The following is a 25,543-nucleotide window of genomic DNA, read 5'->3' on the forward strand; positions in this document are numbered from 1 at the left end:
TAGATTTTTGGGATCTTTCTCACCATCATCAGGACCTTGGAGTATCAGATACTGTGTGGTTTCTGCACTGCCATCCTCTGCACTTGTAACTGCAATACATCCTGTAAAAAGGACATAGGACACACGATTAAGATACAAAAAAAGTCCTATATAAAAATCTAAGATTATATATTAGCTACTTCTGTGTCAAAATGTTTTTTTCTACCATTCATAATGTCAGGTCCAATGGTGGACTCGATGATCTTGTCAATGGCTGAGCCGAGATCTGAGGACGTGGAAGCAGTGGAGTCAGAAACCATCATTCCTCCTTCAGAAACCGCACTGGAGTGAACCAGCACCTGGACAGACTCTGACACCAGGACTGACTGTGTCACTGTGGACACGCTGGACACACTGGTGGACTGTGCCACAGAAGACGAGTCTGGAAGATGAACTCTTCGCACATCGGTACTGGAGCTCGTCTCTGGGATGAAAACCTAGAACACATGCAAACTTTTATTAAGGCAAGAGAATACAGGCTAAAACAGTTTTTACAAGCAGCCATCAATTTTTCCATACAATGTTCTTTTCAGTCTAATGAAAAGAAAACATTCGAAACACACTTTAAAAAATCTCTCTCTCTCTCTCTCTCTCTCTCTCTCTTTCTCTCTCTCTCTCTATATATATATATATATATATATACATATATGTTTGCAGATTTATATAGAATATAGAGTATATTTATATTATAGTATTTTGAAGGTTTTTACAGATATGTACATACATAATTACATAAAATAATATTTTTATTCTACAAATTTGCAGTATTTTCTCATTTATAGAGTGAAATAAATTCACAAAATCCACTCAGTAAAAACATTTGGCTCCAATAAATGTATTAAAAAATTTGAACCTTCAATGTTAATATATATATATATATATATATATATATATATATATATATATATATATATATATATATATATATATATATATATATATCTTAGAAAACTTGTCATATAACAATTTTTTGCAATTCTTAATATTATAACTTACACTAACTGGCCACTTTATGAGGTACACCTTACCAGTACCCTTAATGCTTTGTAGCATAAATTCTACAAGGTACTGGAAATATTCCTCAGAGATTTTGGTATATATTGACATGGCAGCATCACACAGTTGCTGCAGATTTGTCGGCTGCACATGATGTGAATCTCCTGTTCCACCACATCCCAAAGGTGCTCTACTGGATTGAGAGCTGGTGACTGTGGAGGCCTTTTGTGTACAGTGATCTTCTTGTCATGTCCAGGAAACCAGTCTGAGATGATTTGCACTTTATGACATGGCGCGTTATCCTGCTGGAAGTAGCCATCAGAAAATGGGTACACTGTGGTCATAAAGGGATGGACATGGTCAGCAACAATACTCAGGTAGGCTCTGGAGTTTACACAGTGCGCAATTGGTATTAATGGCCTCAAAGTGTGCCAAGAAAATATTCCCCACACCATTAAAACACCACCCTGAACCATTGATACAAGGCAGGATGGATCCATACTTTCATGTGATTTTCGCCAAATTCTGACCCTACCACGCGAAAGTTGCAGCAGAAATTGAGACTCATCAGACCAGGCAATGTTTTTCCAATCTTCTATTGTCTAATTTTGGTGAGCCTGTGTGATCTGTAGCCTCGGTTTCCTGTTCTTACCTGACAGGAGTGGCACCCGATGTGGTCTTCTGCTGCTGTAGCACATCTGCCTCAAGGTTCGATGTGTTGTGTGTTCAGAGATGCTCTTTTGCACACCTCGGTTGTAACAAGTGGTTATTTGAGTTACTGTTGCCTTTCTATCAGCTCAAACCAGTCTGGCCATTCTCCTCTTTTTTTTTATTCTCTGTAAACCCTAGAGATGGTTGTGCGTGAAAATCCCAGTAGATCAGCAGTTTCAGAAATACTCAGACCAGCCCGTCTGGCACCAACAACCATGCCACCTAAATCACCTTTATTCCCCATTCTGATGCTCTAAACTGCAGCAGATGATCTTGACCATGCCTAAATGCATTGAGTTGCTGTCATGTGATTGGCTTACTAGAAATTTGCGTTAAAGAGCAGTTGGACAGATGTACCTAAGAAAGTGGCCGGCATGTGTATATCAACTATGGAAATATGATGAGAACTTCCAGTTGTTTATTTTTATCCTATTCACCTGCAGTCTTTGCTTAATGCAGATTGACACAGAGAAGTGTGGATGTGTGAACTGTTTGTCTTACCACAAGTCCCTCAGAGCTCTGTCCTACATGACAGTCTGATTCTGGGGCCGGTGCAGGAGGAGCCGCTGCATCACTGCTATCAGCAGACATGGCTTCTGAAGACTCCATTCCCATACCACTTTCAGACGGCTCTTCCATCCCAGAATGCCCCACGTCACTGCTGCTCTCCACCTCCATGTCCTCCGAATCCATGTTTGCTCTGCGAGAAAGTTTCTGTCGTTTAGTAAGACAGCACTAAATTAGACATTGTGTAAAAAATGCATACAAGGTCATGAGTGACACATGGACAAGTGTGCAGAATAAAGTGTAAAATTAAATATAATCATTTTATACAAAAAGTGGTGGCAAAGATTTTAAACCTTTACATTGGTAATATTTACTCAAACCCACACCAAACAAATTGTACATTCCAAGTGGTCTCTCATGTCTAAAACTGATTTTGTGGATGTTCATTATGTTCATTTATCTAATCCAATATATAATAGATTATTTTCATTGATATAAATCATGTTAGATTTTAAAACTATTGGTCAAAACAGTTGTAGCCAGAAAGTAATACTTTTATGTCATGGTGCATTAATTTGATCTTTAACAAGCAACATGAATACAAAAAATAAACAATAAAATGTTACCAAAAGATTTCAATTTCAAATAAATAGTTTATTTTATGTTCTATTCATCAAAAACATATATGTATAAAACTTTTTAAACACTCATAGACATACATATATAAACTTTATTTCTCAATAATGTATGCATCTTCCCAGAACATCTGAAAACCACAACAAATTCAGTGCTTTGGTAAATAAAGCTCATTCTGAAGCCAATTTTGAGGATGTTCATTATGTTCAATTATATTTATTAAAAGCTGCATTTAATTGTATATTTATATATGTATAAATAAATGTATAATTATATTTCAGAAATTAAAAGTATTTATTAAAAACGTTGATGGCAGTACTTTTCTTTTTTTAATTTTGGAAAGAGGTAAGATATTGCTGTTAAAATGCATTAATTTGATCATTAGGATGAAAACAATGTTATGTGCTACACATTTCAATCTCACATAAGTGCTGTCTTTAATCTTTATATTCAAGAAGCATGTTAAAAAGATCATGGTATACATAAAAACGCATTTATCATAATTAGAAAAGTCATACTAATATAGATATTTCTGAACGACTGTGTTGTATCAGTAAACTAAGAAAGGAAAAAGGCAAGCAAATTACACGTTCTAATATGTTTGATATACTTTGCTCACATTCATAATCAAGTGTTCCATTATTTTATATATTCACTGCCCTCTTTCTTCTCGTTATTTTTCTAATATCATAAGAACTCCTAAATTAACTTATTGCACATTTATTCTATTATTATTACAACATGTTGTTTTGGATTTACTGTCATTTCCTATTCTGTGCTTTTTGTCGACAGCTTTAGTGTGAAATTCCCCCAGGGATGAACTGCTGTCTTGTGATCGCACCTTTCTAGGTCACAATAAGCACATTATAAGCTTACCAGCACAACCACAAGCCATCGTGGTCGACTCGTTAAATGCCAAAAACACGCCACTTAAACTACTTGATTTCACCTATTTGCCAAATGATAACACTTCTCATCCAGCTGAGCAGCCATCAAACTGTGAGTGAGACACAAAATCTCGCTTAAATGAAGGACAACAGGGTTCTGGTCCTTCATAAGCACTAACACCTCTAAATGTCGAGCACACCAACAATTTCATAGTGAAATTGTCACTAAATTGTGTTCTAAATTCTACACTTGAGCCCTCGGACGGACCGTGTGTCAGTTTCCAGCTCGTTTGTGTCACTAAAGTGAACGCGTGTTTTTGCTGCCCTTCATCCTGCCTGCTCGCGCTTCGCCATTTTCCCCTCCCGCGCTGCGAGATAATTTTTCCGCTCAGGCGATATGAAGAACCGCTCGGGGACCTCGAGGGCCTGCGCGAGCAGGGAGAGCCAGTCCGCCCGAATGTTTTCCTCTTGCTCATCATGGAGGAACCTGCATTTTTAAACGAATTAACCAGATTTTTATAAGCTAGATTTTTTTCTTACCGTGAATAGATGTGTGTTTTTCTCTTCACTCTCGAGAATGATGCGATATAAAATAAATGTGTTAAAGCGATTAGTTGCTACGGCTTTCTAGTCGGGCGCCATCAGCGTCTCCTCGCTTCCTGTCCTCAGAGCTGGCCGGAACTCATTTATTGACACGGGAAAAGACGAGTGCGAGAAACCTTTAATCTGGGTTTTACATGGAATAATAATTGTTTTAACTATTATTTTTTTCACGTTCTCTCTGGGAATAGTGAATATCGCCTGTTTCGCTTAAACTTTTTGGTGTTTTGTCAAATAAAGTTGTAAACCTAAGGACTATTCCTTGTGCGATTCGCGGATTAATACGACGCTTATTTTTTTTACCCTAAGAGTATTCTTGTCTGTATTTTTTTAAACCAAAACAAGTTATTTTCCCCTACAAATTGAAATCGAGGGGGTTATGTGGTTTCCACGAGCTAATTTTCACTCTGTTGAATTTGCGTTATAGATATATATTTACATTATACCTCATTATACTATCATTCAAATGGCGGTGTGATTTAATATTTATAGCTTCAGGTTTTAAAATAGGTTTTAATTAGTCCAACAACTTCTCATATTTTAGTATTTCATCGTAAGGCGAAAACATTGAGGAAAATGACTACTTCCTGGTTAATCATTTTGAGCAGCGTAAGAATTGGCTCATTTTCTATACCATTATATTTATAAGTCCATCTGAAATGGATCAGGGTTATTTTTGTTGCATTCTTCATAATCACCGTCTTAATAATATTAAATAATACATTTTTTTTACTATATTATTATTGATTTTAATCATATAAAACGTTTATCTTTATGGACAAATGTACTAAGGTTAACACAAAGATACAGGCCAAAAACATCTACAGAGGATTCAACAGCAATGCAGGTTTTGCACAGCAGAAGTTTGGGTGGAAAGAAAACACCATAAAAGTAAAAAGCAAATTGTGTGATTACTTGGATTACAATATAATGCATTGACAGGCCTTAACTGAAGTGACAACAGAAATGTGTGTGCACGTTTGGCAAAAATCAGTTTTTTTTTTCTTCTCTCAAGATTGCATGGTTGAGTTGGTTACCACATTTGGTTTTTTTTAAAGAATGCAATCAACTATTCAGTTTAAACCATACTTAAGTACAACCCCTGTACACTAACACTTGAAGTGTAGCAATTAAGTAGAATTACTTTACTTTTATTTAACTGTGGATAGAAGTAAATGTGAATGTGTACATAAATGGATCCTGGACATACAGCTGCTGTTAAATACTATTGAGGAATTTGTTTAATCCTTTAACTACCCCACCAAGAAAAAAAAAAAAAAAATTTGGATTGCATTTCTTGACTCCTATAGTCGCTAGTTAAATGCATTTTTTTATTACATCCCATAATTTCTAAAATATCAGCCTCTACCAAATGGTTAATATGTTGGTTTATGGTAAAAGTACCGGGCTTAATACATATACTATGAAAAATCGGAAAATATGAAATGTAAGACCAATTTATTTAAATAAAACTCCAAAATAAAACATTTTTGTATGCTAAAATAACCTTTTTAAAAGTATTTTAAACCAAAATCAACTGTAGTAGTGTAACAGGATTATGTTTGTTTGATTTATGTTGTAAACCAACAATGCTGTGTGTGTGTAAGTCATTATTTAAAACAGTAAAAACATGGTGGAGGGGCAGTCAATGGTCTAAAATGGTTATTAAATCACAAAGAATCAACATTGATACCAAACCCTTGTGTAAAAATTCATAATGTAGCAAGGGATGTAGCAAGAGCAAGAACAAAACACTCGCACAAAGATTAAAGGGTCTTGTTTACAAATTTATTGAGTAAACAAACACTGCAACAAACATAAAAATATAAATAAGTGGAAAGTTGAACATTAAATTAATAATATTAATATCATTTACACCAGGCAAATGATTTCACAATATGGCAAAATCTGCAATCCCCAACATTAGCTCTAAGGCTAAAAATAAACCTTTGCATTCAAAAACATCTGAATGGGGTCAATGCAGAATACGGATGCTTTATTCACAACAACATTCCTGCGGAGACTCCATTCACACATTTACAAGCACAAAGTTAATTCCTAAAGTCAAACCGGCTTTGCCTCGTTTTATACAATAATGTGCCATTAGGAAACTCATCATGACCAAAGCGGTTATGTGGTAAGCTGAAATAATAAATTATAAGACCATGGTAAAGCTGACGGACAAATATGCCTAACATCCCGTCTCATGTGCCTATGATAATTTCAGTGTTAAAACTGTTCTTTTCCGATAACAGTTAAAGTCAAAATCCCATTAACAGACATTTGAAATTTAATACATTCTGTCTGTGTCTTCCTTGCTGCATTTCACACTGAATAGAACTGGTTTCCCTGTTAAAAAAAAGGGCTCTGTCATCAGATTAGGATGTCGAAGGTCTTCACTGTGCCTATAGAGAATGAATGTCACTGCATTTCAGGAGGTCGTACTTCACATAACCGACTCGGTCAACCTGCCTTTTGGCATTCATTCTCCAGTAGAAGCTCTCCCGGCAGAAGTAGAAGAATCCTGGAAAATATGAAAAATCAATGTCATTTAAAAAAAAAAGGATTATTTAATGAATTAATTTAAACTCGAAACAGAATTTAACTTACCCTTGTAGAGGAACACATCATGTGAATCAATGGGCACTCCACCGAAAGCTGCATCAGTGAATCGAGGGTATCCTCTGTCTATCATCTGAGCCTTTACATCAAGTCTGAGAGAAAATATAAAAGATAAGTCATTATTGTGGAAAACTAGAGTTATAAAAAATAAAAAAAACTGTATAATTCATATTTAATATGGAATATTATGGTAATTATTTGCAAATGTTTTCAAAATACACATGGCCTCATAATGTTTAATCAAAATAGCATCTCCTTCCTCCAGCAATAACATCTCTGCTGCCATGTTTACTGGTGCTGGTCACTCACATGAGATCCACCAATGGTCCAATCAATTCAATTCAAATCCTCTTTATTTCAATAGTACTTTTTACAGTGTAGATTGTGTCAAAGCACCTTAACATAGATGAAGTTCTAGTACATTAAAACTGCATCAGTTCTGCTTAGTTCAGTTCAGTTTAATGTAAATGTCACTGCTGGAAGCCGAAATACTGAAGAGCAACTTTACTGATGCGCAGTCCTACATTTTTTTCTGGCATGAGAAGTTGCAATAGCGAAGAAAAGACTATCACAAATACTGATTTATGTCGATTTTAAAATTCGTACACTTTCTGATCAGCTCTTAGTTATAGTATAGTTACTTACCTCCAGAAGTTTTCTCCATTAAACAGGAGCACCTTGCCTTTTCCTCTCTGCATAGATCCTTGCACTTGGTCCAAGTTGCTTGGTAGGCCGAGCTTCTCGATTTTACGTGGTCCAAGCACATCATTTCCACTGTAAACCCAGAACTGTCTCTCTGTGTGGATTAAATACGGATGATATTATATTTCTGAACTAGGGGTGTGCAATATTGACCCAAATAATGAAACTATATTTTGCTGAGTGTGTTTTTGATAGATTTCCAGATGGAAAGATTTGATAATCATCCTTTAAATGATTTGTTCAAAGAAACTAATTGTTTTAGAAATGTGACAAACAACTGCTTTTGTGACTGACTGACTGAATCAATGAATCATTTGGATATGAATCAATGTTGCTCTGAGATGCATAAAATTGTTCTGCTCAAGTTTTGTTTGGAACTATCGATCATGCTAATGTGCTGATATTTAGAGAAAACTGCAATCTTGCTAGTGTGATATCAATTATTTAGAAAAAATGCTGTCATAACTGATTATATGGCCATTTGTATTGTAGTCTACTAACAGTGAATCTTTTTGGGCCCTATATATACAGGTAAAGTCAGAATTATTAGCCCCCCTTTGAATTTTTTCAAATATTTTTTACAAGATTTTTTTTAAAAAATATTTGCCAAATGATGTTTAGCAGAGCAAGGAAATTTTCACAGTATGTCTGATAATATTTTTTCTTCTGGAAAAAGTCTTATTTGTTTTATTTTGGCTAGAATAAAAGCAGTTTTAAATTTTTTAAAAAACATTTTAGGTCAAAATTATTAGCCCCTTCAAGCTAAATTTTTTGATAGTCTACAGAACAAACCAATGTTATACAATAACTTGCCTTATTACCCTAACCTGCCTAGTTAACCTAATTAACCTAATTAAGCTTTAAATGTCACTTTAAGCTGTATAGAAGTGTCTTGAAAAATATCGAGTCAAATATTATTTACTGTCATAATGGCAAAGATAAAATAAATCAGTTATAAGAAATGAGTTATTAAAACTATTTTGTTTAAAAATGTGCTGCGAAAATCTCTCCATTAAACAGAAATTGGGGGAAAAAATAAACGGGGGCTAATAATTCAGACTTCAACTGTAAATATGTATATATTTTTAACTAAATGACCTTCAGCAAAATCAACTTGCAGTTAAAACTATGATTACAACATTACTGCAACAATCTGAATTTCAACATATCATAGAATAATGGCAAAATATCTCCACGTAAATAAGTACCTGAGAAGAAGTAGATCTTTTTGGTAAGGTGGTCCTCAAAGGCAGAGTTGATGATGGCTGGGAGAGCAGGCCACTTTGCAGAGATCAAGAAAGGACCTTTGCGTTCACCATTGCCTGAGATCTTCCAGTAGCGCCTTGGATATTAAAAAGACAGATTTGAGCAACATTTACGTGAGAAATGTGTTATGTTTTAATCAAAATATGTGTTATGCCCGTACCCATCCTTGAAGAAGTGAAGCTCCTTCTGGATTTCAGTGATGGTGTCAAACTCCTTGATTTGACAGGCATCGTCTGAAGGGACCACCTGAGTTGTGGTGGAAGTAGTGGTTGTTTTGTCACTTGGAGAAGGTTTTGTTGGCACAACTGGAGAGGAAGTGGTGGTTCGTGGTTGAGGAGCAGTGGGTTCAGGGCCAGTTTTAGGTCCTTAAAACACATAATTAAACAAAAATGCAGCTATAAAACCAGAATTGAGCTTCAAAATCAGTTAATCTTGATTAAGAAATTGCACAGTAGTTTTTAAAATGGATAAGTACCATAGAGATACTGAATGCCATCAATATCGTCACGATGAAGGGGGAAATCCTCCACATATTTGTACATGGGATACATCAGGGCGTCTTTGATGTTGGAGTGATCCAAACCAAGTGCGTGTCCAAACTCATGAGCAGCCACCACAAACAGACTGTATCCTACCATGGGAAAGATCATGTTAGGTAAAGTTCCTACAGTATAGTGTCTAAACCAAAAGAGAGGATTGTCACTTACCACGGTCAGGGCAAAATCCCCATTTTTTATCAGTATCATAGTTGCTGGTAGTTCCACACCAGAGTTTTCCATCACTGCGGCCCTCACTGGTGCAGGATGAGTATGTGTTCCCCAGGAAGGTGAATGGAAAGTGGCATGGCTCTCCTTCTGAGTTTCCACCAATCACAGCCGTATCTGTAAGAGAGAATATTTCATATAAGGGACAATGTACATCCATTCAGATGTCATATCAGAATAAACCAGACAGGGCAATTAAGACTTAAAAGCAGAGAGCTTTAAATCAACCTGAGGGGGTTTATTTGGTTAAATGTTAGAGGGACAGTTCACCCCAAAATGAAAATGAGCTTTATTCACACACACAAAATAACACAATTTGAAGAATAGTGAAAACTGGTTATTATCAAATTCCATAGTATTTTTCTCCAACTATGGAAGTCAATGGCTACCTGTTTCCAACATCTATCAAAATATCTTCTTTTAGTGTTCTACATATAAAAGAAACTTTTTAATGTGCTGAAACCATTTAAGTGTGAGAAAATGATAAATATTCATGTTTGGGTGAATTTTTCTTTTAAGTTTTAAGGTAAGTTTACCTCTGTTAGGGCAGAATCCATACTTCTTATCAGTGTCAAAGTTAGCTGTTGTGGAGCACCAGCGATATCCGTCATTTCGTCCTTCTGTAGTGCATGAATCATATTTCTTCCCATCAAAAACGAAGGGGAAAACACATGGAGCTTCATTGCTGTTCCCGTCAAATGTGAAGAGAACTGTGGGATAACACAGATGGAACATTAGACAATAAATACATGTTCTTATTAAAATACTGTCAATATTTTAAGGTTAAAGCTCCATAAAATCAAGATTGGAATACTTACGCTCACTGGGACAGAAGCCAAATTTCTTGTCCTTGTTGTAGTCTGCGGTGGTTGAGCACCAGGAAAGGCCATCTGTGCGGCCCTCAGTGGTGCAGGTGGAGTAGGATGTTCCCTCAAACAGGAAGGGGAAGTGACACATTGCGCCCTCTGCATTACCATAGCGGGTTCGAATGGCTGAAGGAGGAAAATTATTGTCAATATCTACTATAATATAAGATATAGAAACATTATGGTCGACTCTTGTAAGACCTGATATATATATATATATATATATATTAGATTGCATCCAGTATTGTAAAAACAATATGTTTATAAAATAAAAGTTTGTAATATTAGTGTTATTGGATGGAACCAAAAGTAAACACTAGTTGAATAACTTATTATGGTTATTGAATGAAGCCAATACCTAATATTACCCCAGATCCCATTTTAATTGTAATATATAAAGACAGGATATTGGATGGAATACAAGGGACATTTTAAAATGTTATCTCAAAATGAAAAACAAAACGGTGTGGAAATATTTAAACTCAGAAGTTGCTAGTGAATTTCCCAAACTATAAAACAAACATGTAAGTTTGAAGAAGGAATGGTTAAATAGTATTTTACTGTAAAAAATATAATAATCTTTGTTTTATTTACAATTTTGGGGAAAAAAAAGTACAGTTTAACCATTGTTTTAACCTTTGTAATCGTCACTACTCATTCAGAACTGCAGAGGGCGCTATTGCTGCTCTATGCGCACTATACAGTTATTATAAAGTGCAATGCTAAATTTTGTTTTAAACTACTTAGGTTATACATCAAAGCTACTGCTCGAGTTAAAATGACTCTCACCTGGTCCAGAGCCAAGGGTCCAGTATTCATCGTCATCAAAATGAGCATCTCCCTGCATTCCTTCACCTGGAGGATAAGCGTGAGCCAGCAGCCCATCTTTTCCATCAAAGGGGTAGGGATCACCGTGATCTGAAGTACAAATAGCAGCTCATTCAAACATTCTCAGGGAGGTTAAGTGTTTGAACTTAATACCTTCATACAAAAACTCAACTCACCTGCTTTCCCGAAAGAGATCATGATGTCAGCAGTGCCGTCATAGAGGCGTGTGAACGTCAGAGGAGTGACGTCACTCCAAACTTTGAAAGCTCTGGCAAAGGTGTCATCGATCAAAGAGGCTTCCATGTCTGGCGAATAGTTTAAAATCCTGCAAATCATTGTAATACAGTGGGTTATACACATGATTCATTATTAAAAGATTGCAGTCAACATTCAAAACATCCAAACTTATTTCTAAATGCCAATTTGACTAGTAACAATTCTTATAGCCTATTAATTTTCAGCCATGCTCATTCTGGATGTATTTATCCCTTTATTTTTCTAAGTATTAGTTCAAAATATATTATTAGTTACACATTTTCCAATTAAAAATGACTAATTATGATTTGAAGCAATGAATTATGAGAAAATTGTACTAGAATGTGTAGACCTACTTAACAAATGATAACATTATTAAAAATTGACCTAAAAATCTTAAACTATTGATGTGAAACAGAATCTATAATATGAAAACATCTGACGTTTATTGCAAAATAAGCAAATACAAATATTTAAGTATTTTTTTTTTAATAATAAGTTTTCGGGGGATTACACCTTTATTAGATAAGACAGTAGAGAGAATTGACAGGAAAACATGGGGAGCAGAGAGGGGAAGGATCGGCATAGGCCCGCGAGGCGGAATCGTACTCGGGTCGCGGTGAGCACCACTACACCTCTGGCACCGACTATTTAAGTACTTTTTAGAGCCGACATCATGTGAATGTATATAAAAGTATATCAGTTACATTGATCTACATCATTTGCATCATCTTCCCAGTAAAGTTTTGTAAATAAATAATTGATTCAAGAAATTCCATCAAAAACACTGGCTTAATAAACATTTAGTCAGAATGTCTAGTACATCACAAACTATTTTATTAGTTTATTAAGCAGCTCTATTACAAAACCCATGAAGTGTTAAAATGTAGTGAAAGATTTGATGTAGATAATATCCCACCTGTATGTAACATCTGTGTGATCCCACTTCAGGTCTCCTTCGAAAGTCTGGTAGTTGCGGATGTCCGGCACGCCACAGCGCGGCTGCTTCATGGCATCAACGGTGGGCTGGTCAAGCGAGCCGGTCTCCTCCAACCCGAGCTGACGCTGGAGCTTCTTCAGAGCTTTGGTATTAGAGACGACCGCCTGCAGTCCGCTCTTCTGAAGAACATCGATGTACCCGTAACGCTTCAGGTACTCCTGAAACAAACATTTATGGAGAAAACAAATCATGCGGAGCTATAACATTCAGTTATTTGCACTTTAAAGGTAGAGAGCCGAGAGGAGAAATCCAAACAAATCATAAACTAAAACTGCTACTTTAGTTTAATGGTCCACTTTTAAACAGTCTATTAAATTTGCAACTATGCCAATTTGAAGTCTTTAAAGTCTACTTACTATCTCGTAACTCTTTATTTTAATAGTCCTTTAACAGATGTTCTACTAACTGTAAGTAAGTTTGCAAGTACATGTCAACTTGTTCTATTAAATCTAAGCTAACAGTATAATAAGACAGCTTCATTCAATAAGACATATAGTTGCAGACTTACTTATAGTTAAAGGGGAAGACAATTAAACTTAAAATGTAATCCTAAAACCTGACATACTCACATCTGCCAGCTGCGTGTTGGTCATGTTCTTGATCACATCTCCTGGGAACGTCACGAACACAGATTTGAGTGGCAAACACCAAGCTCTCAACGAGCAGGTGCCCAGGACCAGAAACGCCAGGACTCCAAGTCTCATCTTGAGTCGCAAATCTAAGTAAATTCAGAAGAAATCTGGAGAAACTGTCTTCCAAGTGCTCAGATCAGATGAAGTGCAAGCAGTGTTGCTGTGTCTGCTCCTGCTGGTTTGCTGTCTTTTCTTGTGCCCTGAAGGCAGTATTTATGTGGTCTGTGTTAGTCACCCCCTCACCCCTCCTTTAGGTCATTTTATCACTCCCACTAACAGCACTTGCCCACTTAAAGGAGTGATATGTTTTTGTCCATTCAAAAAAAAAGAAGGGGCTTTCCAGCAATCTCACATCGAGTGTGAAGACACAAAAGATGACAACAAAGACCGTGTTGTCTTTTATCTAAAACTACATTAAAAAAGTTTCTTAAGTAATAAAATAAACAGTCTGTTTTAGTTGAAAAGTTTTCATGTATATATATATGAAATGTATTTATGAAATATATGTACACATATATATATATATATATAGTGTATACCTAACAGTATATAGTTGAAGTCAGAATTATTAGCCCCCCTGTTTATTTTTTCCCCAATTTCTGTTTAATGTAGAGAAGATTTTTTCAACACATTTCTAAACATAATAGTTTTAATAACTCATTTATAATAACTGATTTTTTTATCTTTGTCATGATGACAGTAAAAAATATTTGACTAGATATTTTTCAAGACACTTCTATACAGCTTAAAGTGACATTCAAAGGTGTAACTAGGTTAATTAGGTTAACTAGGCAGGTTAGGGTAATTAGGCAAGTTATTGTATAACGATGGTTTGTTCTGTAGACTATTGAAAAATAATATAGCTTAAAGAGGCTAATAATTTTGACCTTAAAATGCTTTTAACTAATTAAAAACTGCTTTTATTCTAGCCAAAATAAAACAAATAAGACTTTATCCAGAAGAAAAACTATTATCAGACATACTGTGAAAATTTCCTTGCTCTGTTAAACATCATTTGGGAAATATTTAAAAAAGAAATAATTCTGACTGTATATATACAGTGCTCAGCATATATATAAGTATTCATATTTTTAATAGGAAGCTATGTAATATTATATTTGTGCTTATACATTAGATTAGTCAAATATGTTTAGTGACTAAAATATTATTTTAATTATTTAAATAAATATATCTGTTTAATAAATCTGTTTTGTTTAAATGCAGCAAAATACATTACCTATATTCACTGAGATATGCATACAAATATTCATTTTCAAAATGAGGTGTACTCAATCATGCTGAGCACTGTAGATATATTAAATGCGACCAAATATATTTATAAATTATTATAAAAATACAAAATAGTCCAAATACAATACAAAATCATTCAAAATTCATGAAAAGTATCTCATTTTACATGTGACTAAATGAGGATAAATGTATTTTTAAAAATAAATGATCGAACAGATTGCTATTTTAAACAACTAAACAAAATATAAATAGAACAATCCAATTGAAATATAATGCATATTATAAATATTGAATAAAAATGATCAAGTACGCCTGAAGTCAAATGTTTATACACTCAAAAAAAATTGCTGCTTGTTCAAACTACTTATTTAAAATGAGCTAAATAAACAAGATGTTATTTCTAGTGTTATTTAATTGTTTTATGTTCAATCTACTTAAATTTGTAAAAACAATTTAGTTCATTCACACAATCGTTTTGTGTTGGGACAACATGAACGAATTGATTGGAACCCAGAATTTGATTTACAATGCATACAAATTATTTGCAATTTAATAAAATCAACTTCACTAAAATTCATACCACTGAAAAATAAACTAAAATGTCTTACATCTGTATATGTTTTTAATCACAAACAAACATATGAATACATAAATAAATTAATAAATAAATGTACAAAAATACACAAAAATCTAGCAAATAAAGATTTATTTATATAGATAAATTAATGATGTGTAAAATAAAAGATTTTTTTAATGTCAGCTTTTCAAAGGGGTGTTTTTGCAGTAGTGACTTGTGCAGAGGAATATAAAGAAAATAATGAACATCAGAGAAAGTGGTTTTGTGTTGTTACCAGTCAAGAATGATGAAAAGTCAAGTGTAAATTCACAGCAACCCACAGGAAACTCATAAACTTGAAACTGGTCCAGGTAAGTAGACTTATTGCACAATTTCCGTCTGCTCACCAACATCCAGCAGCATGACGTACACACACAGGTGTTTTTTTCAACATAGCTCTATAAACTTACAAAACACAACATTTCACAAGTGTGTGTTGGTCTGCGCTGTGTTGACATGCAGGTTCTGAGGCAGTTGTGTGCCCACAGGGGAAAGAAATCCTCATCCATACATGGCCATAATTTGCTCTGGTTTCTCCAAAATAAAAAAGAGGAAGCCATCAACTATTATTATTAGTTGCCTAATGATGATGCTTTGCAAATCAGGATGTAAAGAGGATGTTGTTGAGTGATGTGCAGCACAATCATATGCTAATTGCCTCATTTTATCAAGTCGCTAAAGCACATTTAGGGAAATGTTTTTGTCATTCACAGAGATAACGTAATCGATTTGATATTACTGCCATTTCTAGATACACACACCACAAATGCAAAACACAGAGACTTTTTCATGAATCAAGAAGTACTCTCGTGGCTAAAAGCGTTTTGTATGTCAAGTTTTTGCTATTTTAGACATAAGAGTTTGTTTCCTCTCTTTCACTGTACGCTTGATAATGAATCATAAGCTACAGTGGGCTGCTGACTCCCTGTAAATAGAGCATGTTTAAGGACCTGAGAAGTTATTTAAATATCTTCTTGTAATTGCTTCAGATGATTTATTTATGTTTATTCTATTAATGCTGGGTAAATAGAAATAAAAATGCATATATATTATGTATGGTTAATGCGTTAATACTGTAGCAGGGACTTCATTGTTGTGTTGTATCTTATGAAAAAAAAATGTGTTATGTTTATTTGATCTTGTATGAAGGGACCCCCTTCAAAATAAGAGGTTACATATTAAGGGGTTTATCCTTAAGAATAAATTTTGTTACAAATAAACTGTCATGACACCTTTGAAATAATAATAATAATAATAATAATAATAACAATAATAGTAATAATAATAATAATATTTTAATGAATAAATATATTAATAATTTAAGTGTACTTATGACAATGATAATAAAGATCCATTCTATTCTATTCTAATAATAGGAAAGAGATTTTATGTTAACTGTTATTAAGTGATGTTATGGGATTTTAAATGAAAAGATTACATTGTTTAAGGTGTTTTTGTTATGATATCTTGACATTACCAAGTCAACATAACTTGTCATAAATCTGTCATAAACATGAGTGTCATGAGGCCATTTTAATAGTGTCATTTCAGTGAAACAAACTGAATTTGCCATTAAAATCTCTCATTAAAAGTGTCGATACATTAATATTTACTGACATTTAATGATATTTAATTACAAATTCAATCTGTACCATTGTAGTTGAGGTCAAGAAAAGTATTAATGACGCTGTTATCAAATTCGTGACATAATTATAATAGCCAAATGAGACTTATGTTTATGACAGATTTATGACAAGTTGTTGTCTTAATAATGTCAAGTTGTCATTACAAAGACATCACAAACAATGTCACCTTTCATAAAGGCATTCATAAAATCATTCATATGGCATGATTATAAAGGTTTCACAACAATCTTATGAACATCCTTTCAAGTAAAGGGTTAGCACATAAATTAAAATATAAAGCATAAAATCTATGATCATTTTATGATACTCAGCATACTGAATAAGGTAAGGAAGAAGAAGTCATTTGCTTTTAAAATGAACAAACTCAATCTATATGTTGTAAAACACTATTATGTGTCAAATTAAAACCACTGTGGGATATTTTGCAACGACACAGATGGATTAATACCACAATAATACCACATTCTTGTGCCTGAGATACGTCTGAGTCAAATGCAACATCCTTTTTAATTATTTCATCAGGAGCGACTGAACACGTTAATCAATTTCAACAACATAATGACACAGATGCTTAATTGCACATAATTGGCAACAGAAGAGAGCAGGAAACTGCAGAATTTTCAGATTCAAATGTAAAAGCTTATTTTCATCTGCCATTCATTTACACTTCAGTGTTTTCACATGAAGATTTGTGCTCCAGACTGCTTTTGTGCCATTATTTGTTGTTTATTTCAGTTGTTTCTTTGGACAGTTTGAGATTTAGTGGCCGCCAAGGGCAAGGAGGACTTGTTTAAGTTGTTTGTGTCATGATATACAACATTTCAGGACAAGTGCATCGCAGTTGAGGTTTAATCACTTGCATGTTTGTCCCTCAGGATTTTTTAAAAAGAATAACCACTATGTGGTTTGGAACTGTATTCTGTAATTTTATACAATGTATTGGTTTTAGTATATATATATGCCGTAGAAAGCATGATCATACAGGGCAAATTATCAAACCTATTGAGAGCATTTAATCAGAAATAGTTTCATGGAACATTGTAATGTCTGTATCCTGTGGGTGGAGCTGCACTGGAATATGTACGTAATTTATTATAGTCTAATAAAGATTATAAAATAATGAGATCATTTGTGTGTGTGTGTGTGTGTGTGTGTGTGTGTATGTGTGTGTGTTTGCATACATCTGAACAATGATGTGTGAGTTTTATTTTGAGTGTGTAACATAATGGTGAGTAAGAAATGATCAGGAAATTTGGAAATGTGTGGTTCCCGAGACAATATTGTAACTTCTTCTCACGCATTCACACATTTATTCTTAATGCTGCAGGTCTAAATTAGCTCATTATTATTCAAATAGAGGGCCTGTATCACATTTCCATAAATATTCAACTATCTATTTAATAGCCCTTTCATATAAATAATGTTTATTTGTCTGTTTATTTGTCTCTCTGTCTAACAAACTGTACATCATCACACAAATTATTCTGATTTGTGTGTATTTTTATATATTATGTATTATGTATGCCATTCGTCCACAAAAACTGCATTTATTTTTGTTTCCATTAGTTAACAGCATAGTTGAAGCTTCTATATATATATATAGCCCCCCTTTGATTTTTTTTCTTTTTTAAATATTTCCCAAATGATGTTTAACAGAGCAAGGAAATTTTCACAGTATGTCTGATGATATTTTTTCTTCTGGAGAAAGTCTTATTTGTATTATTTCGGCTAGAATAAAATCAGTTTTTAATTTGTTAAACGCATTTGTTAACCTAATTAACCTAGTTAAGCCTTTAAATGTCACTTTAAGCTGTATAGAAGTGTCTTGAAAAATATCTAGTCAAATATTATTTACTGTCATCATGGCAAAGATAAAATAAATCAGTTATTAGAAATGAGTTATTAAAACTATTATGTTTAGGAATGTGTTGAAAAAATCTTTTCTCCGTCAAACAAATTATAGGGAAAAACATTAACGGATGCGAATAATGCAAGGGGCCTAATAATTCTGACCTTAACTGTATATAACAATGAAATGCAATTGAGTTTAAATTCTAATATTTATGCTCCCGTATATAAAACACAAGATACAAAGCTTGGTTGAATAATGGTTTTGTAAAATAAACAAGTATACAGTTTTACAGTTTTTTAATGAAAAAATTATTAGAAATAGTAGAAAATGGAGAAAATGGAGCCATATCGGTGAGCCAAGACCGGTTATTCACTGAAGCTAAGCAGGGCTGAGTCTAGTCAGTACCTGGATGGGAGACCACATGGGAAAACTAGGTTGCTGTTGGAAGTTGTTATTATTGAGTCCTAATACCCCAGTAAAACGCATGGGACACTATACTGTCAGTGAGCGCCATCTTTCGGATGATATGCTAAACCTATAGGTCCTGACTCTCTGGTGTCATTAAAAATCTCATGTCACTTCTCATAAAGGGTAGGGGTTTAACCCCAGTGTCCTGGCCAAATTCCCTCCATCAGCCCTTACCCATCATGGCCTCCCAAGTCCCAATCATCCCCATCCATCAAATTGGCTCGATCACGGTCTCTCCACTCCCCCTATAGCTGATGTGTGGTGAGATGGTGCTGTTGTCCTGTGGCTGTCATTGCATCACCCAAGTGGATGCTGCACACTAGTGTGGGTGTGGAGTGACCCCCCCACCACCCATTGATTGTGAAACGCTTTGGGTGTTTGGCCATACACAATAAATGCACTATATGAATACACGCTGCCTAACAAAAGACAAAAGCTGCATGTGAAAAATAAGGTAAATAATGTAACTAGTAACTGTAAAAATAAAAAGCATATATTGGAAATGATTTAGTCTGAAAACGTGTCCATGCTCATATAAGAATCACCATTAGACTCGATGAACATAAAATGGCATTCCAGAAAAACTCTTTGCTATAGCTGCATTTTGAGCAAGTTGACATGCAGTCTTGTTTAATGCGCAAACTGCACAATTTTCTCATTAGACAACAAGGGAGGGACTCTTTAAATTTAAAGACAAAACAAGGGAAATATACTGGTGTTTACGTTTTACAGACATACGGCTGGCATTTTGGCACTTTGATGTGGAGAGCTCTGTTGTTCATTTATATTTAGCCACCAAAACCCTTTTTGAAGATGAACCTTCCTACGAGGAGTGTAAATGTCAAGTCAAACGTAGAACAGCTCAAGAAAATCATTTCAAAACGAATTAGCATTACAACCACACACAAACTGTTGTGCTACATTTAGAAAGCAACCCAAATCCACAAAGCATGACAGAACTTGCTGATGTGGTCAGGTTTGGCTTTTTTGCGCTGTTGTTGTTATAAAAATATCTCGTTGAATGATTTCTCACTTCATATTTCCAAAATACTGACTTGCTGACACTTAATTTTTATGGTAATCGCTATAACTATTTATAAGTTGAGTTAATTTACCAGAGATCAGTTTACAATGATTTACGCACATCATATGGGCGCTACTTTTTGCATCTGTCACATATCCAGATTTCAGGAAACCAATCCAGATTGCTTATGCGGAAACATCTGCATGTGTTTAAGGATGGCGTCAAGTCAGTAATGAAAAGCGGCTCCGGGGTTGTACAGAATGCCACAGTGTTTTGCTATTTTACATCCAAAAAAAAAAAAAAACAGCTAGCGCAGCCCCCAGGATCTTATCCTGGGAACAAAATACATCAACTTGCCTCGTTTGGCAACAGTAAATTTACCCATCACATTTCTCATGCAATATGTTACAAGAGGAAACCACAGCAGGTCATTGCATCACATCAGGGAGGATGTGTGCTTGATGTCAGCGTGAATCTGACTACGCAAAAACATCAACAAAGTACGGTACAGTGCGATAGCAGCACATAGCTCCTCTATGCTACTGTACGCCTGGAGAGTTGATGTTGGATGAGGCGAGAAGTGCTGTGGTTCGCCTCTTCTAAAACTCTCAGGGTGATGCATGCAAATAATTATGTTTTAAATGTCGCAGGCAAAGATTGCAGGCTATAAAACAACCACAGCAACACGGTCCGCCCTGCCCTGCTCTTCCAGCCAAAAGCCTACACAGACACTGAACCCTCAAACTTGGCTTTGTCCCGCTACAACAGGCTGCTTTTCAGGAAAACAATACTCTAATAATATTTTATGATATGTTTGGCCCGGTGGATTTGTGTTATGAAATGGCTGCTCGTAAATCATGGAGTGATTTTGATTCCATAAAAAGATGCTGATGTATAATTCAGCTGAACTGAATGGGAATCTGTTGTCCAGCAAATCAAATCATAACATTGGGTTTTTGCTAGTGTATTCTTGAGAAACGGTTTAAAATGTCATGATAGTACTCCCACAGAGTAAGCTGGCACATCAGCAAGGTCATATAGCAACTGTTTCCGAATAGTTGCTTGTGTGTTTTTACTAAATTATTCCATCCAGAGAAGTGCCAATCTGTAAGTCTTAAAGAGACAGTTTGGCAATGAAAAACCAGCTCTGGATATACTTATCCTCAGGCCATAAGATGACTTCTTTTTCTTCAAAATAACATTAAGGAAGATTTTTAGCTGAAACTGTAGTCCTTGTTTACTCAAAACAAAATGACAAAGGCTAGTGGGACTTAAAATCCTGTTCAATGATACACTGAGGCCTTTTGAAGTGTGACTATTGGTCAGTGCAAGGATTAGGGTTAGGGTTATATTTTGATCTTTATTTTGACATTTGATTTATGACATTATATTGTCATGAACATGCTCTGGAACAAACGTAATAATGTCCTTTTGCCCAGACCTCAGTATGTAGGAAGTAGCCAGAGGCATTCATTTTGTTTTTCTTGTATTATCCCCCCCCCCCCCCCCCCCTCTTTTTTTTTTTTTGAATAACAAAGGGATAGTAACACTGGCTGATATTAATAATCACCAATGACCACAGTTTCAGCTAAAATAATCTACACAAGAAAAAAGTGGCTTGTATTTTGAATGGCCCAAACTAACAGCAAATTTACTCTTTCAAGAAAAATTTGTAAATACGAGAGTAAATTAGAAGTAATCTGTGCATGAAACAGATTTCCCTATAAAAATTCCCAAACTCTTCATAAACATTGGATTTAATAGTTAAACATGTATGTTGTACAAGTACAGTAGGACAGTTGGTTGGTGTATTTAATTTCCTGCCACATCTCCACTGATTGGTCAGCTGGGTAAAATATTGACAAGTGCTATTTCACCCAAAGTTAAAGTTATTAAGTGTCAGCTACAAAAAAAAAAGCTAGACCAAATTTTCTAGTAAAATATTATTATGTTACCAGTCTACCTAAAAATAATCCATTAAAAAAGTCTTTAAGAACCAAGTGGAATCCTGGTGTGGCCAGTTCATCAGTTTTGGCCAATGCAAACAATTATTTTTCAAAAGTCCAACATCCAGCTGCGCAAGAGAAAACATCTGACATATAAGTAAAGTCAGCTTTTGCTACTGTATTGTTTTTAAAGAGAGAAAATTTGACTTTTATTCTAAATCTTGGACGTAAAAAAAGTGCTTAAAATGTCACTAAAATACAGTATTTAAATCCCATAGCTAAATAAAAAACAAGGCAAATAACTTGAAAAAAAAAGCACTCCTTTTACCAGTCTGGCTACTGGTCTGAATTATAGAAAAGCAAGAAAAGGTCAGTCACTAATCATGAATTCAAATCATTACACCAGAACAGATTTACAAATCAAGTACACACATATTTTTGCTTGTGTTTCATGAATTAGGCCCTATGCATGAAGGCATGTTGAAAAGGCCTGTTCTCAGAGCAGTGTTGCTAAAAATACTTTAGCGTTAAGTTAAAATTCCCCATATTAATTTTCTAAACACGTTATAGATCTATTGTAAACAACTTGTCTGTATATATTTTTCTTTGTTCCGGAATCAATTAGTCTAACACAATCTCAGGGCAAATCCTAACTACTTTACACTCATGACACTTAAAGGGTTTTTCCAGTTGACAATAACAATCCAACAGCATAAGCTCATTTGTCAAATCTTAATTTAACCAGCAGTTTTTAAACAGGATGTCAGAATTCAGCATTTTATTCCTGACGTTGCTGCAACATGTAACAATGAATCATTTTACACACATCATCTACTGCATTTCCAGTATTCAATCAAGCATCTGTTCTGGTAAAAACACCTCTGTATTTAAACACAAGACATACGGGAAGAATCAAAACAGAAGGCAGAGGCAAAAATAGCATTTGTACACTCTTAACATCAAACACACATGCTTTTTATTTTGCTACTAGTGCAACAAATGCAGAATAGGTGTTTGCATTAGAGCTTGAATCATTTCCTGTGGCTACATATGTGATGAGCTTAGTGGGGAATTTTATGGTCCCTTATTTCCAGAGAGGGGCAAGATATGAACCACCCCATTCTTTTTTCTGCCAGATAGATGCAAAATTGGTACTTCATAGGAAGCTTATGTCATCAGCTATACTAAATGAAGCAAGTCACATAATTCATATCTTCTACTCCCACAGATTTACCATAAAGTGTCCCAAAATAAAGGCATCTTCACCATGCAACTGTAACAGCCACCATCCATCAAAGTTTCAGAATCAGATGGGCTGACACTGACTCTATCCCTTCACCTGTCAACTACAATGCTTCCTCAAGAGAGTGTCACCCTGCCAAATCAGCCTACTTTCACGCCACAACCTACACTGAATTTACCCTGCGGCACTTTAACGCACATACTTTACCAGCAAAGAGCCTCTATGAACACACAACATGTCAAATCTTGAAGGAGGTACACAACAGTAGCAGAAGAGCACACCGGTGACACTCCTGTCAACTAAAAACAGGAAACTGGGGCAACAATTAGCATATTTTCAGCAAAATGGCATGATAGAAAAATGAAAAAGGTTGGTTAGTCTAATGAGTCTTGATTTCTGCTCTGACATTTAATTAGTTTGTATATAAATATATAATGTATATAAATTTGGATTAAATAACATGGGATAGATCACAAAACATGAAAATTCTGTCAATAATTATTCACCCTTGTGTCCTTCCATACCCTTAAAACCTTCATTCAGCAAAATCTAAAAGCTTTCTGATCCTCCACAGACAGCAATGGTCCCGACTCGAGTTCAGAAAAGTTCCAAAAACCATCAACAAAACAGTCCTTTCTGTCTTTGGTGGAATATAATACATCGAGAATACTTTTGTGCATATGTAAAACAAAAATAACGACTTTATTCAACAGTTTCTTCTCCTCAGTGTCACTATAGGGCGCACGTATTCAGCTTGGTTGGTAATAGTCCAAGAACATTCCAAATGAAGCACTAAAAGCATATGATCTGTTTTTGTGTGTATTTTTCTAGACTTTGAAAGAATCATTGCTTTCTCTAAAGGACGATGGAGGTCTCTGATTTAATCCAAAATATCTTAATTTGTGTACTGAAGATGAACGAAAGTCTTAGGGTTTGGAACAAGGGTGCCCCAACCTTTTCTTACGAAGGGCCAAAATCCAAGCTTGATAGAGAGCTGTGGGTCGAATTTAAATATAACAAACTATAGTAATTTCCTAATTTATTTCAAAATATTTATAAAGAAATAGCAGAAATGACTTTAACCGTATATAATGCATTATATATTTTTTGAAAATGTATATTATTTTAACTAACTTATTAGAATAAAACCAATAAAATAATCCATTTATAAAACAATAGAGTTCAATGCCAAATACACTAGTCATGCTGAACCTGCCTTTGCCTTGACTTGCACGGCGATGTCTTCTGCTTTGTCCCCTGTTCGTTAAGTGACAGTATGTACATTAAACTGAAACATTTCATTTTTTTTGTAGTTCAACAATTAACAAACAATCAAAAGGTTACATTAATATAGAAATCAAATCAAAGGATACGAAGGGCCAACTCTGGCCCGTGCGCCCTAAGCTTGGGCATCTCTGGTTTGGAATGACATGACAGTGAATAATTAATAACAGAATTTCAATTTTTGGATGAACTAACACTTAAACAAATGTAAATTGCTTGTGGAATGTTTTCTTGACAGTCCTTTAGTACCAACTGAGCATTGTTGTTGACCATGTCCATCCCTTTATGACCACAGTGAATCCATCTTTTTATTTATTTATGTATGTATTTTGCTTACTCAAATAATCTCTAATTTGTTTCTTGAGCATGACATTGAGTTGACTTTACCCTTGCCTTTCACAGTCACCAGATCTCAGTTCAGTAGCGCAGCTTTGGTATGTGGTGGAATGAAATATTTGCATCATGGATTTGTGCTGACAAATCTGCACCAACTGCTTGATGCAGTCATGTCAATATAGACCAAAATCTCAGAGGAATGTTCAGAGAAATATCCAAACCAAGTCGATACATACTACAAACACACCAAACCAATACAGAATAAAAGTAAATTTCAAAAATAGACAGCCAAACAGACAGATAGATAGATAGATAGATAGATAGATAGATAGATAGATAGATAGATAGATAGATAGATAGATAGATAGATAGATAGATAGATAGATAGATAGATAGATAGATAGATAGATAGATAGATAGATAGATAGATAGATAGATAGATTTAACATTTTTAGTGGAGAGGAAATTCAGCTAGTCACTGCACACTGATGAGTAATGCCTACAATCAAATGTAAAGAACTGTTATTTTGACACTGTAAGGTCTTCATGTGAAATAAGGCTGAAAA

The 25,543-nt window shown here is 34.7% G+C and overlaps 2 protein-coding genes across 6 annotated transcripts in view; both read right to left on the minus strand.

Annotated features, from left to right (window-relative positions):
- The window catches only part of znf335 (zinc finger protein 335), a 30,941-nt gene extending 26,506 nt beyond the window's left edge, over window positions 1-4,435 (minus strand). For 3 of the 5 annotated variants that reach the window (XM_056463630.1, XM_056463628.1, XM_056463625.1), the window contains exons 1-4: window positions 4,317-4,435; window positions 2,248-2,446; window positions 206-476; window positions 24-101 (exon numbers count right to left, since the gene is read on the minus strand). In XM_056463630.1, the coding sequence (XP_056319605.1) occupies window positions 24-101; window positions 206-476; window positions 2,248-2,439 (541 nt within the window). In that variant the 5' untranslated portion in view covers window positions 2,440-2,446; window positions 4,317-4,435. Of the gene's footprint in view, window positions 1-23; window positions 102-205; window positions 477-2,247; window positions 2,461-3,765; window positions 4,019-4,316 lie in introns of those variants that run through there. The other 2 variants (XM_056463626.1, XM_056463627.1) reach the window with 2 other exon arrangements.
- A 1,707-nt stretch (window positions 4,436-6,142) lies between these two features.
- On the minus strand, window positions 6,143-13,510 carry mmp9 (matrix metallopeptidase 9). The gene is made up of 13 exons (XM_056463631.1): window positions 13,249-13,510; window positions 12,599-12,837; window positions 11,601-11,749; window positions 11,386-11,514; window positions 10,549-10,722; window positions 10,267-10,440; window positions 9,674-9,847; window positions 9,442-9,597; window positions 9,127-9,331; window positions 8,909-9,042; window positions 7,644-7,794; window positions 6,987-7,090; window positions 6,143-6,900 (listed from the first exon to the last, which is right to left on the minus strand). Exons 1-13 carry the CDS (start codon window positions 13,381-13,383, stop codon window positions 6,782-6,784), a joined length of 2,043 nt encoding a protein of 680 aa, XP_056319606.1. The 5' UTR covers window positions 13,384-13,510; the 3' UTR covers window positions 6,143-6,781.
- Between the last annotated feature and the right edge of the window lie 12,033 nt (window positions 13,511-25,543).

The sequence above is a fragment of the Danio aesculapii genome, chromosome 8, assembly GCF_903798145.1.
Source record: "Danio aesculapii chromosome 8, fDanAes4.1, whole genome shotgun sequence".
NCBI lineage: Eukaryota > Metazoa > Chordata > Actinopteri > Cypriniformes > Danionidae > Danio > Danio aesculapii.